This window comes from Sinocyclocheilus rhinocerous, unplaced genomic scaffold (assembly GCF_001515625.1).
Source record: "Sinocyclocheilus rhinocerous isolate Xijiao unplaced genomic scaffold, SAMN03320098_v1.1 scaffold447, whole genome shotgun sequence".
Classification (NCBI taxonomy): Eukaryota; Metazoa; Chordata; class Actinopteri; order Cypriniformes; family Cyprinidae; genus Sinocyclocheilus; species Sinocyclocheilus rhinocerous.
In genome coordinates this window covers 370,085-384,753 of record NW_015648653.1, presented here as the reverse complement: position 1 = coordinate 384,753, position 14,669 = coordinate 370,085, and the positions used below count along the sequence as shown (strand labels likewise).

General features: G+C 34.9%; 2 protein-coding genes across 4 annotated transcripts in view; one reads left to right on the top strand and one right to left on the bottom strand.

The window, feature by feature from the left end:
- LOC107710166 (myotubularin-related protein 14-like) overlaps positions 1–6,360 on the top strand; it is a 23,327-nt gene extending 16,967 nt beyond the window's left edge. The window contains exons 13-19 of one of the 3 annotated variants that reach the window (XM_016514905.1): positions 990–1,026; positions 1,251–1,321; positions 2,934–2,992; positions 3,148–3,280; positions 3,619–3,813; positions 3,898–4,056; positions 4,684–6,360. In XM_016514905.1, the coding sequence (XP_016370391.1) occupies positions 990–1,026; positions 1,251–1,321; positions 2,934–2,992; positions 3,148–3,280; positions 3,619–3,813; positions 3,898–4,056; positions 4,684–4,864 (835 nt within the window). In that variant the 3' untranslated portion in view covers positions 4,865–6,360. The remainder of the gene's footprint in view (positions 1–989; positions 1,027–1,250; positions 1,322–2,933; positions 2,993–3,147; positions 3,281–3,618; positions 3,814–3,897; positions 4,057–4,683) is intronic. The other 2 variants (XM_016514903.1, XM_016514904.1) reach the window with 2 other exon arrangements.
- A 3,061-nt stretch (positions 6,361–9,421) lies between these two features.
- Positions 9,422–14,669, bottom strand: part of LOC107710165 (GTP-binding protein Rheb-like) — a 10,673-nt gene continuing 5,425 nt past the window's right edge. Inside the window, exons 3-8 of the mRNA XM_016514902.1 lie at positions 13,855–13,922; positions 13,677–13,759; positions 11,961–12,017; positions 11,819–11,866; positions 11,090–11,171; positions 9,422–10,911 (exon numbers count right to left, since the gene is read on the bottom strand). Coding sequence (XP_016370388.1) covers positions 10,819–10,911; positions 11,090–11,171; positions 11,819–11,866; positions 11,961–12,017; positions 13,677–13,759; positions 13,855–13,922 — 431 coding nt within the window. The 3' untranslated portion in view covers positions 9,422–10,818. The remainder of the gene's footprint in view (positions 10,912–11,089; positions 11,172–11,818; positions 11,867–11,960; positions 12,018–13,676; positions 13,760–13,854; positions 13,923–14,669) is intronic.

Below are 14,669 nucleotides of genomic sequence, written 5' to 3'. Positions count from 1 at the left end.
AAAAAAAATCCCCCCGGGTGATGCTACCCCACCAACCACCAACAGAGCATATAAAATGCCAAAAAATAAAATAATTTTTATTAAGTAAAATACTGCAACATGACAATACAAACAACAATAAAATCAGAAATGGACTTCAACTGTCAGCGCTCCCGCTTAATAGAGACCTTCTGGGTTTCGTATCCTGGTTCACGGGCCTCAATCGATGCAGGGCTTTTCAGAAAGTCAGCGCGCGCCATTAGTCTATTTCAGAGTGACAGTATGAGATTAATACATAATGTTTTTGCTCAAAACTCACTCTACTGTGACCTAATGCAGATACTGTATATAATAAACTGACGCATAAATGTATTGAGACAGAAAGTTTACCGTCACCGTAATGTGGGAATTATGATCACGCAATATTGAATATAGAGAATCGTCTTTCTGCGAGTCATTAAGACATTATGGTTCTATTCTATTTAAAGAAATATGAGGTAAACGTGTGAATACATAATGTGTGCACTTTTGGAGTAAAAGTTTGTATGTTGTGTAGCGAAGCACTGATCAAAAATAAATGGAAGCAAACGTGATTGAATATATTCAGGTCTGTGTCTCGTTATTCTATTCAAAATATCATTTACTCCCGATTGATTTTGCATTCCTAGCAGAAATAAGAACTTGTCATAAATAGTGGTCAAATATCGAAGCTAATCTCAAGGTCAAATCAAAAATGTTTCTGTAACAGCTGCCAAAAAGGGGATTCACAAACTGCCAAAAAAAAATAAATAAATAAAAAAAATAATATTTTTTTCAGAACTATATATATATATATATATGTTGTTGTTAACTTTACTTTATGTTCTATAACATAAATATACAAATGTTTGCTAAAGGTAGTCTGAAGGGTGAAAAAAGAAAAATATGATGTTTGATCTGCCATCATTAGGCAACAACAAAAAAAGTATATTCTCATTCTCTCAATTTTTAATTTTTGTCCTTTTCCATAGTCACATGTTGCCTGATCGGCTCTCTAAGGGGGAGGAGGTGAGACCATATATTTAATATCTATGCCAAGAATATGTGTTACTTTTGAATGGAATACAATTTATGTGCTTTAAATAGTAATTATTATTTAGTGTGCACCACTCCCAACCAGATTGTTCATGTGTCTGCCTGGCTCAGCCTTGAATAGAGGATGATTTGTATGTTTATTGCACATAAAATGTTGAATATAAAATCTATTTGATTTTTGATATTCTCTCTCCTAGATTTTCTTTTTCTGCTTCAATTTTCTGAAGCATATTGTTTGTGACACGTTTTCAGTCATAAAAAAACAAAGGTAAGCTATCTTATGATTTTAAATACAAGAATCATCTTTGTGTCTCATGAGTATGTGTAGAATAGAATAATTTGATAGTCTTTGAATAGTCTTTGAATCTAGTCCTATCAAGAAGCTTTTTTTTTTAATTTAAGCTTTTCTCTGTTATTTTAAACATGCTAAAATTGAGCTTATGAAAATGTTTAAATTGCTGGTAGACATTAACCTGTCCTGTTTTTTTGTGCAGCCATATGTGGTTGTTTTCAAGGGTGTGATTTATTTTATTTATTAATTTTTTTATGGTGCAATAACCATTTTAGCTTTACTCATAACTTATGTAAAGTCATGAGACTGGTCTCGTCTTATACTTTGTTGCATACTGAAGCAAATGATGCCCAGTGTTCCTATTTTGGCCATATTAAGCTGCAGCCATTTTTAATTTAGCATTAAATTCTGTTACAGAGCCATTGGTTGACTTATTTGATTCGTGTAGGTCTCTGGAAATTGTGTGGGGTGGGGGGATCATCCACTGGAAATATGTTACATCCGAGCAAATGGTTTTATATACTGCAGAGGATCTTTTGCCTCAAGAACCAGTGGTGTTGGTTAAACCTTTTATAAACTACTAAAGATTGCATAAAGTACTTTTGCCAACTATTTATATTTTTATTATTATTTTTTTTTTTAAATCCCATCAAAAACATTGCAAATATTCTTTTGAATCCTTAGATCAGTAATTAAAAAAAAAAAAAAAAAACTTTTAATTTGGCAATAAAGCGTTTAGGCCTGTAACTTCTCAAGTGTTTGTCACAGACTCAGCTTTATACTGTATCATTGGAATTCCATACCTTTGTCATTGTACATCTCGATTATAGGCCTTCTCACTCTGAACAACTTTGCGTTGACAGAAATGTTTCCTGAGGCAATCAGTTTTTTTTTTTTTTGCAAACTAGTCCTTGGATTTTTGCCAAAACAAAGCTGCTGGAAGATTATTTGGAGTCCATAGGTCAATAATTATCAAATACATGTTGAACTTGTCGCCGTGACTTCTACATGACCATCAGTCATTATATAAGCATTGCCTAATGACCCCAACCATCTATAACATATGATCAAAATACCCAGTTTTCACAAAATTTCATGTGTGCACCAGCTTAATTTTGGAAAAGGGCTTATTGTTCCTCTCTATCTGTCTGTATCTCTGAATCAAATGGCTGTATGGATTTCTTTTTCAGTGATTCAAGTTTTCACCATTTTAGATTAGATAAATTAAAATAAAAATCTAATTCCTCACAGATCATTTGTTTGATTGGTATGACATTTTGTATGTATTATCTAGAGATAAACACAAAGTTTTGATTCATCAAATCATTTACAGTTCCAATTAAATTCCAGTTAATTTATTTTACTCAAAAATTCACCAAATTCCACTAATAGGACAAGCTGTAAGTTCAACTTCTTCATAGGTTCTGTGATGGTTTCATACTTTCATTGAGAAAAGTTTGATATAATAGATTTGGTGACAAATGTATTTTGTTCTGCTAAATTTCTCAGTGCTGTTGGACCCAGATATTTGCAGCTTTTGACTATATTAATGTCTGTTTCTTTTTTAAAATTATTATTACTGTAACAGAAGAAAAAATTCTCAGTTCAAAGATGCTGACTTCACAGTTGATGACCTCTGCCAGTTAAGTAAGTTCTGTTTTTTCTCTCTCTAAATTTCTGCCATTTTTTAGAATGAACTTTCATTAAAATGAGTGATTCAGTGAATATTCTGACTACAGTAATCAAGCAGCAGATCTCAAACCTTTATGCTAATGATTTCATTCTTTCTCTGTCTCTGTCAGAGTCCAGAGATAGGGGTAGTGTGACGAGTTTGAGCAGTGATTTTTCTCTCATCACAGAAGATACATCTGCTCCCTCCAGTCTACATGCAGAAGCCACAGACCTGACTACCAGTGGACTACAGGCTTCTAATGGGTAAGGCTTACAAAATAAGAAGTAACCGGGCACCTTTAATTGCACCTGTGTAAGACAAGTACATGTTACTGGCAGAATTAGTCAGTTAGCCAGACAGAGACTGGTTACACAGTCATGCCCACTGGCCAATCATAAGATATACGCGACCTGTCCTCTGTAGGAACAGCACTCAGATACTGTCAACATGTATATATCTAGCCACAGAAAGTGGAGAAAATATATTAGCGTACCATGTAATTATTTTCAGTTTCTTGTTCACATTTAATATGTGAATAAAAGTTTTTTCACTTGACAATTGCTGCTTTGAATGTTGTTGACTTATTTAGTGTTTATCACAGGAGGAAAGGCATGCCGTTGTCTTCTCATTCTGTGCATTGGAACCGACCGCTTGCTTCAGAGGAGCGAATGCCTAATATAATCACTGAGGCCAGTCCTCTGGGGTCTTTTAAGTCCTCAAGCTCCTCCTCATCCAACCACTCAGATCAAAATGTTACACGGACAGGAAGTACCCCATTAGCTGTACCAGGAAGGAGGTGAGTACTTGCAAAGTTTATTTTGTAGTGCTTTTGTCTGTTTTTTTCTTGCTCTAATACTTTGAATCTCTCTCTGAATCTCAGGCCAAGAGTGGAGTATGCTCGGTCAGGTTCCTCGCTGTCCACAGATTATGGCAGTTGGCAGATTGTCTCAGGATGTGGGAGCATCCATGATCTTCCCCCAGTGCCCTCAGAGTCTCCTCTGCCATTCAGCTTCCAGGATGAGGGTCCCAACGGACGAATGTGAGTCTCATACACAATCCAACTCCACCTAAACTCATTCACTGTATTCTTGTAATTTGACAATAAAGTTGTAAAATTGAGACTGAATGAGTAATACTGTTTTTACAATAGTCATGATTATCACAATAGGAATAGGCTGCATTCACGGAATAGGCAGCAGCGTCATCACTGCAACATGTGAAGACTTTTGTTGAATCCAAAAACTAAGAGACCAAAAAATTCTTGTTTTTCCATCAGCACCATGCTATTATTAGTATTCACATACGTCAGTCATTATGTAGGGAACTGATTTTATTCCAGAGAAAGAACCAGACAGACATTCCAGAAATTGCCCTTTTTGTGCAATCCTAAATGGAACCAGTTGTCGCCATTTAATTTGAGTTTTACTTACTTTATAACTTATTTCTCATATTTTGATCTGATTTTTGAAATATTACTTTTTTAAAACCAGAAATACATCTGCTATGTTCATTTATGATATTGTAAGGTCTAAAGACATGTGAAGAATTTTTTAATATATATATTGAGCTGTGTTAAGGCACACAAAATTTGGTGATTTAAGTGAAGGGAGAGAATATGACGACAAATGCATTTTTTGGTCTTTTTTTTTTTCTCCTCTATTTCTAGGTGCACATTTGTACCTGACAGGCAAGTGAGGTTGGAGGCAGTAAGGGAATTGTTCCTTGCAGCCTATAGCTCTACAGTAGGACTCAAGTCATCGTCTCCAAGCCCCTCCGGTGCCATCTCAGGCCTGCTGGAGCAGTTTGCCCGTGGGGTCGGCCTTCGTGGCACTAATGCCATTATCTGATACATTTCACTCAACTTTTACACACCCTCAGGACTTTTCAGGTCATCTTTATTTTCTCCTCTGCATCTTGATGTTGCACCATATCTACCACATCAGGAGTACCTAATTTATTGGTGAAGCTGTACAGTGTATTTCATCCCCTCGTCCGTCTCTCAGCCTCTAGCAGCTCCTCTCTTCTCTTCTCACTCTTATAGTCTGCTCTCACTTATTCCAGTGCAATCCTCTTCCTGCAAAAAAAGAAGAGTGCCAAATCTAAATACAGGGCTACATTAAACTGATTGTTTTGTCTTTTACTTTATGAAAATGTTGTTCTCTACAGACCAAATAATACAGTACGTCCATTTATTTTCTAATTTAGATTTTAATTTGTGCTGTCTTTCGTCTTTCTTTTACTTTTTTGCATGTTGCACATTTGTACTGTAATAGGGAAGAATAGAGAGGGGCAGGAAAGGGAAAATTATCTCAATCTCAAAAATGAAAAATTCTTAAAATTATACTTTTAACAAAAAGGTGATTATAATAGAGGAAAAATGATTTATTCACCCATGTTAATGGCTTGTTTTATTTTAGTTGCTGACTGTCTTACACACTTAAAAGACATTGCTCTTGAAATTATTGTAGTGATTGACTGCTTTTTAGACCTCCAGGATTTGAACTAAGCCTAAAGACAGTCAGTTGTTTTGTGGTAGTTTTAGAAATGGAAACGGCTTGGGCAGTGGTAATGTAAGACAATGCCATTGTTCTTTTAGTTAAAATTTTTTTGAATTATTTAATGAGTGTGTGTTATGAATTTAATTCACTTTTGTTGTCTCTAGATTCTTTTTAAACTGCAGTGCTCAAGTACACAAAATTGTAAAGATTAATTTAATCAGAGCTAATCTATACAGAACAGCAGTCCATGTCCTTCACTCACTTTTTCCTAAGTCAAGTCGTTTTTGTTATTAGACAAGAGTTTTTTGGTTTTTTTCCTGAATGATTTGGGGTAAATGCCTCAGAATAACTGATTTGCCTTAGCAGTAGATATTGATGAATGGCTATAAGGTTGCACTTGAATTCAAGGATTGAAAACATGGAATTTGTAGTATTTTGGACATAAAACCATTGTGGCCTCGTTACCTCAGGGCCTTTTATTGTGCCTTTTGTTCTTAAGGAGATACAATTCTGTTTTCATGCCCAGCTGTATTATTTTGCTTTTAGATTTAAAACCATGCCTTGCTATATATCTGTTTCTCTTTTTGTTAGCTTATGACAGAACCAATGTCCTTGTGTATTGTAGCAGCTTCCAGTGTTGGGCAAAATTCAGACTTAAATTCAGACTATACAAACTCCTTGTCAATTCATGTGTGATTTTTGGAATCAAGCACAACAGTGGCAGATCTGTTAACAAGTACATTTAATTAATAATAATTTTACAAAAGTGGTTCAAAGATATAATTAAATATGCTTACAATACAATTGCCTATAACTCATTTATACAGTAGGTGGCACTGTTACCAAGTTGACAATTTTAGGGTATGGTTACATGCAAAGTTTCATGTCAGTGTCCCAAAGCATTGCTTTACATGCTTTTTTGACATCTTGCCATAAAATTGTTGGTATGTTATGTGAGAACAATTTATTCAAAAAGCCTGAATGGTCATGAGAATGGTTTGATGCATCAAAAAGCTTTTATAAATTTTGGTCAGCATGGTCTAAGGATGGTCTGAGCCAAATTTAATGAAGATCTCATAAACACCTTAGGAGGAGTTTGATGATAAAAAGAAGAAAAATAATCCACCGGGCTAATGTTGTTGATTTGGATTACCTCAAAGCCACTGTAGAAAATGGAAACCGCAAGGGCTGATATAGAATTGGAGGAAGACCCAAACACGCTCTATTAAACTAAGCAAAACGAAACCCAGTGTTTCTACCCCCAGAGATCATCATGCCTCTACACTGTTAGTCTACCACCTAAAAATGGTTCTGCTAAAAATTAATTTTCTTTTATTTTGATAAGTATGGGTTAGTCAAGTAATTCCCCCGGTTCCCTCGACAAAAGCCAGTAGGAATTTTGGATTATTGCAGAAAATAAGCTCTGCAACCAACAAAAGTTTGATTCTTACATCTTTTGTAATCACAATATTCCTCAGAAATGAAAACAACTTTTATGATTTATAAATTTTACAAGCTGAATGCAATTGCCAGGTGTAAATACCAAAAGTTTGGCTATAAATAAAGAACCATTTTCATATGAATTAAATACATATGACCACTAAGCTTCTGACAAATATTCCAGTCTTTATTAAAAATTTAAATTTTTTTTTTAGCTAAAATAGTTTACAAGGGCATGAGCATAAACACAAAAAGGCTGTAAAAGCGAGTACATTCGTTTTCCTGTTCGGCATGATTGGGTTTAATGTCCCCAACAATCTCTATAGTTCTATTTAGCCACTGCTTTTTTTTCTTCTTTTTCAAAACACTAAAGCTTAAAACAAATCATGAGTGTGGTACTGATGTATTTTATGTTGTAGAATAAAACATGAAAACATCTGTTAACCACATACCGTAATTAAATATTTTCTGGGATTTAAGACTCATTCCTGCTGCACTCCAAAGTTGATGAGTATAGTGGAATCAAATTTATGATAATTTTGATGATAATTTCTGGTATCTGTTTGATGGTCAATTTTGTCAATAACACATTTCTCCTTCACATGCTGCAGTATTGTAACTTCTGGTCCTTGAACACTTCAAAATTGAAGTCTTAAAATGGCCCTTTCCAAACTGTAATTTATCCATTATGATGGAAATAACAATGAAAAAAAAAGTTTTGTTCAGAAATTTAAAAACATTTGTAGTACAATTATGATAAATATAAAAAACTGAGTCATTTTTAATAGGCTATGTGGTGCGACAATCCTAAACTGCATTCTTATTTGCATCATCCCTTCTGTTGAAGTTGCACTTGACTAAAGGCATTTATTTGAACACTGCTGCATCATTAACCACAGACAAAATTGGAGTTATACATGCTACAGGAGTTGGGGGCATGATGTATGTCTGGGCTACTTGTTTTATTATAAATTAATATAATCTGTCATATCCAAAAGGCCTAAATTGAATGATAATTGCCTGTTGTGATTTTAATATGAAAATAACATGATTTGGTTATACTAAATGTGTGTTCTTATGTGACCTATAATCATAATAGTTGTATTATAACTTGCATCACATCTATTTAGCCATGAATGAACCACACCAGGAACTAATTAAACTCAATAAAAACACTGGAGTCTGACTAACTTTTCACTGTTTATTTTAGCCTATTCTAGCAGTTCTGGATTGATGTGCAATGACTGGTGGGTAAATTATTGTCTCTACTTGTGATGTACTGATGAATCCTTGTTCCCTATGATCACAGACACTCACTACGCATTACCTTACTGCACATTAACTTGAGGGAACCCGCCTTTATTGTGTATCATGGAGCAACTGCATGACCTCCTTACTTTGGTGAGAGGTGTATATTTGCTGTATTGGAATAATCCAAAATGACAATTTTATTAAGTGATATGAGGGAAAGGCGCACATAATGAGCAGAAGAGTTCACATAATTAATACCGGCAGCTTTCTTATACCTGCGAGGCTCTGTGCTCAAATGCTTTATTCTGGTGAAATGAGAAGACTCGCTTTAGTAGCTGTCAGCAAACATGACACATAAGTGCTCGTGTAAAAAAAGACCAGTTTTCATCACCTTAATGTGTCCATCTTAATCACCTTAAGTCATTTCAGCACAGAGGCAGTGTCTGGCCTGTTCACATTTGAGTCAACACTCTTTTAGATTCCTAGAAAGAATCGCAACAACATCTGAGGTATGGAGACTGTTTCAAGTTAACTCAAAAACCATTTCAACTATTAACTGCAAACTACCACGACTCCCTTGGTTTTCTCTACTATGGTATGCTAAGGATTAGTTGTGGGAATGGGTTTTTAGAGCTCCCCAGTATAACAACCAACCAGAAGCATGGGAGTCATAATCTGGTGGGGAGTAAGATTTCGGCACCCGCAATACTTACCATGCAGGGCAGAGGCAGTCTCATAGACATGGGTATTCCAAGGCTTGTGCTTTCACTGCATAGTCGCAATGTACATTGAACACATCTAAAATCTGGGAATCCCAGATTATGACATAGAGGGAACCCACAATGGAATCAAACATCCGGACATTAACCCATTTAACCCCAAATTTTTTCTAGACATGAAAACATCCAAATGATGTGTCATTATAAGTATGTTTTATGGTTGGTCACAATTGTGACCAGTGGAATAGAAGTTATTACTCCACCTGTGTGACATCAACATAACTTCTATATTCGATGTTTGACAAGTTACTAAAAGGTGTGACTAGTTAGTCAATCTCTCCAAAGATGCCTTGTACTGGTGGTTAAGAAGCAAGTTGCATAATATGAAAATGCATGGCCCTGATTGACTATTTCAACTGATGTGAGAAACCCGACTAACTTTTGAAAGGTAAAAACAACAAAACAAACAAACAAACAGAGAACACATTAACACGTTCTTTAAATGTTTATTTTTTCCACATACAAAAAATCCATATACAGAAGTCCCTAAAATTATCATGAAGGTTGTCAAAATTATAAAAATGAAAAACCTGGCACCCTGAACTTCACAGGAAAATGGGAGGTCTGATTTTGAAGGGCCATTGGACTTCAGCAGTGCTGATTCAATGTAGTAAGGGTCAGGACATTTCTGGTAATATTCGTATCATGGTGCTATTTAATATCGCTAAGGGGTTACTAAATTGGAAGCAGGGAGGATGATGCAAAAGACATTACAACTGCATTGGAACAACATTTGTTTTGGTAGCCGGTGTATAATCAGTCTAAACTGCTCTACAGAGTGCTCAATTGTTTGTGACCCTGCTTTTAAGCGAAGATTAAGCTCATATGACTACACGGGAAAATTTTTGATGATGAATTGACTGGTCCTTGGTAACAATGTAAATATTAGACTAAGCCCTCACAAATGGCAAATGGTCTGTATGAAGTTCAGCATCATACTAAAATGGTGTATTTTTCTCACAAACACTTTTATATGCCACGTAAAGATTTATGTTCACCGTGGCATAAAATGCATGTAGGGCATTGTTACAGGTAACCAAACTCATTTCTGAATCAAAACAACACACTTTCAACAAATGAAAAAAGGCTGAATCTCACAAATAGAATTCTAACAAAGTATTAAAGCTTTCATGTTTACTTTATACTGAAGGTTTAGTCACTTTATTGTGTATAAAACCACCAGCGGGAACAGTGGATCTTTTTAGGATGCTGTTTACATCATCTTATATATACACACCCGTTTACATCATCTTATATATACACACCCACACTGTTCACATAATCCACTAGGAAGAGGAAAGGAGGAGCACAGCACTGAGTTGTTAATATGTGCAGTCTCAATGACAGTCTCTGTATAAACTAAATTTAAATGGACTACTGATACACATTTTAATTCTGCTGGTTACTCAAGACAAGTAAAATTTGTAAATATATCAGAGGGGGAGCAAAAAATAAAATAAAATAAAATAAAAATAAGAGCAACTGTGTACTGCTAATTTGAGATAGTAGATTGCAGACAGGTTTAGTACCTGTCAGATTAAACATTAAATGTCAGTCAACAAAGCTGAAAGTAACAGAGATGGGACGTTTTAAGTAAAACCTTTCACAGCAATTTCAGCCTCAAATAGCATTAACATTTAATTCCCAATACTGAATATGTAATTTTGGAAGAATGTTTGCTGACATTGGTTTTGAACAGCACTGATTTGCTTAAAAATCTGACTGCATTTGGAAATAATTCATCAGGAGAGAACCTGTTACTGAACTGCTCCGTTATAATAAATGGCATGGTGATGCGTCTCTTAACTTCAGCATGCGAGTTTACTGCATGCCTTACATCACAGCACACTTCTTCTCCTCTGATGGGGCGTTTCCATCAACTTTTTCCATTTCCAGAATAATCCTCTTGAAAACCTCTACAGCTGTCTGTAAAATGAATGTTCTTTTACAAAGAAGAACATATACACAAATGTCCATACTATACAGAAAAGGAAAATGTGTATTGCAGAAATGTGTCTATAACATGTTTTGTAAACAACTGTAAAATAAGCAAAAGTTCCTTATTTATAAGAAAAAAAAAAAAAAAAGTATTAAAAACAGTTACCTGATTTTCCTTAGCAGATGACTCCATAAAAGCAGCACCCCAAGAATCAGCTAGCTTCTTGCCCTCTTCTGGTTTAATCACTCTAGAGAGAGAGAGAGAGAGAGAGAGAGAGAATGCTGTGCCTTCCAACTTTTTGGACAATTTTATGGTCTGAAATGTATTTAACTCATATTGTTGATTGATGAATGTTAATGAGTTAATTAGATTGCAAAGGCCAAATTAAATTTGCTAATTTAATTGCGATTTTTAGTATATGCAAGCATGTTTACCACAGGTCTACTAAATATTGAAATTTGTTTTAAAACTGTCAAGAGCATTGACGTTAAATGTTGTCCAAATTAGACAAACACCAATTGAACTATAATGTGTTTGAAGAACCTTTAAAAGGTAATTCAAAATGACTGATAGGCAATATGGCCTAGGTAAAATTGGTATCCATCTAATACATCCTATGGCAAAAATGTAAAAGGCTTTATTATAGCGCCACCTGTCAGACTGATGCATGCATGTATGCCTGAGTTGTAGGGGGATTTGGGACAATTCTACCATGTTTGGAGTCTATGTGATGTACTGTTTCTAAGAACTGTTCCCTAAATAAGTAAAAAGTAATATTAAACAGATAAATAATAATAAAAATACAACACCATCACCACCAACAACATATATAATACGGTTTAAGTGCTTGGTCCCTAAAAATATGCAAAAGGAGAATATATAGTATATGCTTACCTTTCCATGTGAAGGTCTTTTTTGTTTCCAACTAGAACAGTAGGTACCCTGGGTAAATATGCAATATTATGGCTTCATGTTTTATGACCTTATGTAATATTTTAGACCATACTGTATGTTCACAAGTTTAAACCACACTTACTGTATCTTTCCAACCATATCAAGAAGCTTGTCGTGTAGAACCTGCACAACTTCAAAACTGAAAACAGAGCGGATTGTTTACATTTTATTGCCCTCTGAAAAGCATTCAGATCAGCATTTAAGCCCTTACACTCAGAAGAAAAATAACCCATATCAGAATATGAGGTTAAAAAATGTCCTTCTCAGCCAATATAGAGTGTCACTAGTGTTATAGTATCTGCAATGGTTTTGACAAACACCAAATATTAGAAAAAATTAATTCAGTGTTTCATACGCAGTGTTTCGCTGGGCAAATTGAAGCCTGTCTAGAACTAGCCCTGTGTTCCCACACACTTATGTATGAGAAAAGGTGATATATAGGTGTTGTTTAAGTGACTACATAACCAGTCCAAAAACAACTATGATGCATTACATTGTTTGTGTAAGCAGCACTTCTGCGTTATGCTATTCACAGATACCGGGAGTCATTCCTGTGTACCAGCAGGTCTGCCGGTAAACTGTCGGTACTCTCTTCTGTATACTTGCTCAAGAGAAACTGAAACTGAACATGCAGACTCAACCTCTCTCACGCAATTTAACATATTAGGACCTATAGAGTAATGGAATGAAATGTTATTACACTGCTCAGTAAGACTGCCATAAGGCCAGAGTGGAATCGATTTTTCCAGCCCAGAACACTGGTCAGTAAACCGCACCGGAACCATTATGGTGGGAAAGGGGCTTGACAGAGCCAGTGCTTATGGTTTCAGCATTCTATTGAAATTTTTGGCTGATGTATTTATGTCTATAGTAAGCTATAGTATAGTATAGCAAGCCAAATCATGTGGCAGCTGTAGTAGTTGCAACAAAAACTGGAAATGTTTAATAATTAGCTGCCTTGTCGTTGTGCACATGGGCTGACATACCTCTATACTGGTAAACTGGAGTGCAATAAATCACTCGCAGAGTGGATCACAGTCCATATCCACACTGGAGTAAGTGCGATTAAAAGTACTATAAGCTATTTTTATGAAGTAGTATTAAAAAAATGATCCTATTCTCTATAGGATTCATTGAAATAACTGTACTAAGATAGGCAGTTTATATACAAGAAGCTGGAAGCTGAGACTATGATTGATCTGGAATGGTTTTCATAAATTTGGAGGGTGCAAATTCGTTACGACTTTGTGTCTATCAACAAAGGCTTACATGTCTATCAACAATGGCACTGAAAATGATTAGCTCCAGTATGGCTGTCAATTTAAGAAATGACCAAAGATGATGGAAACAAAAAAAATCAGGTCAAAAAATACCAATGTTTTAAAGTTTGAAACAGTATGAAGATAACAACCAGATGAAGTATTACAAATCGTAGTAGTACACATGCATCACACTTGTCCATTCAAGCTTGTGGTCAATGGAGTATACTCAAAAATGATAGAACTGTGTGTGTGATGCAAGAGCAGGCAGAAAAACATAACCCAGGTACAAGTCAGAATACTGAAGAAAAAAAAGATGCACACAAAAAACAGCAAGGTGCATATAGATGAGTCCAAGAATTAAAAACAAAATAAAAAAAGAGAGATTACACAAGCATGCAAGTTTGTTTATTTGCATTATTAATCTAAAGAAAATCAAAACAGACCAAACATTTAAACAGTCCAGTTGTATGACTAAAGGAAGAAAGCAACAACAACAAAATGATAACAGTGCAAGTAAGAAAAAAAAAAAACCTGACCTTTTCACTGAAGTGACAGAATACACCAGAACGTAACCATGAATATCCATAGAATGAGACTGGGGGAAAATGGAATACTCATCCTAAACAAAAAGGGGGAGGGGGGCAACCAGTATGAAAAAATGATGAAAAAAAAAAAAAGGATTTTTACAGAAAGGTGGGGTGGGGGTGTTCTTACCTGTCCAGCAGTGTCGACTAACTGGAGATTGAAATCCTGGCCATTCACTGACACCATTTTATTAAAAGCTTAAAGGCAAACAGAAAAGATATATTCAATTGGGGATATCAGAACATTCAAAGGTAGTTTTGGAGCAACAATATTATAACAAAATGTCCACGATGGCTGCCGAGATATCACACAGCACACAAGCGGGAATTAAAAACTGAATAAGGAACAACAGATTTTGTTTTCTTCCAATTTTCCTATTTAGTTAACCTGACAGGTGTCACAATATAGCAGTCATTACTGATCACTTGATGAAAATAAAAATATGTTGGCAACACTAATAACACAATTTTAATTACTTCTTAAACAACATTATACTTAGCAGATAAGTGGTTCATTAACATTCATATGATTATAACAGTACATGAATCAAATTTTAATGACACTAATTTCTATTTAAACAACTAATGATCTGTTAAACATTATGTAACAATGTTTGTTAATGAATAATTAATGTTATTACACAAGTTATATATATGTTATGTATGCATACACAAAGGGATAAATATATAGCATTCAAATTTACATTAAATTTGCCAAAACATTAAAATAAATAAAGACATTTATATACATATATACATTTATACTAAACTAGAAAGTGAATACTAAACAAAATAATAAAAACAGTAAATGAAAAATAAACAAAAGTGGTTACACTATGTTGTTTAACAGATTACAGCACACAGGCTCATTTCAAATGCAAAGAGTCATAGTTTTCCCCAGAGAAATGCCAATGAGTCAATGGTCAGAAACAGCCCTGTCAACTC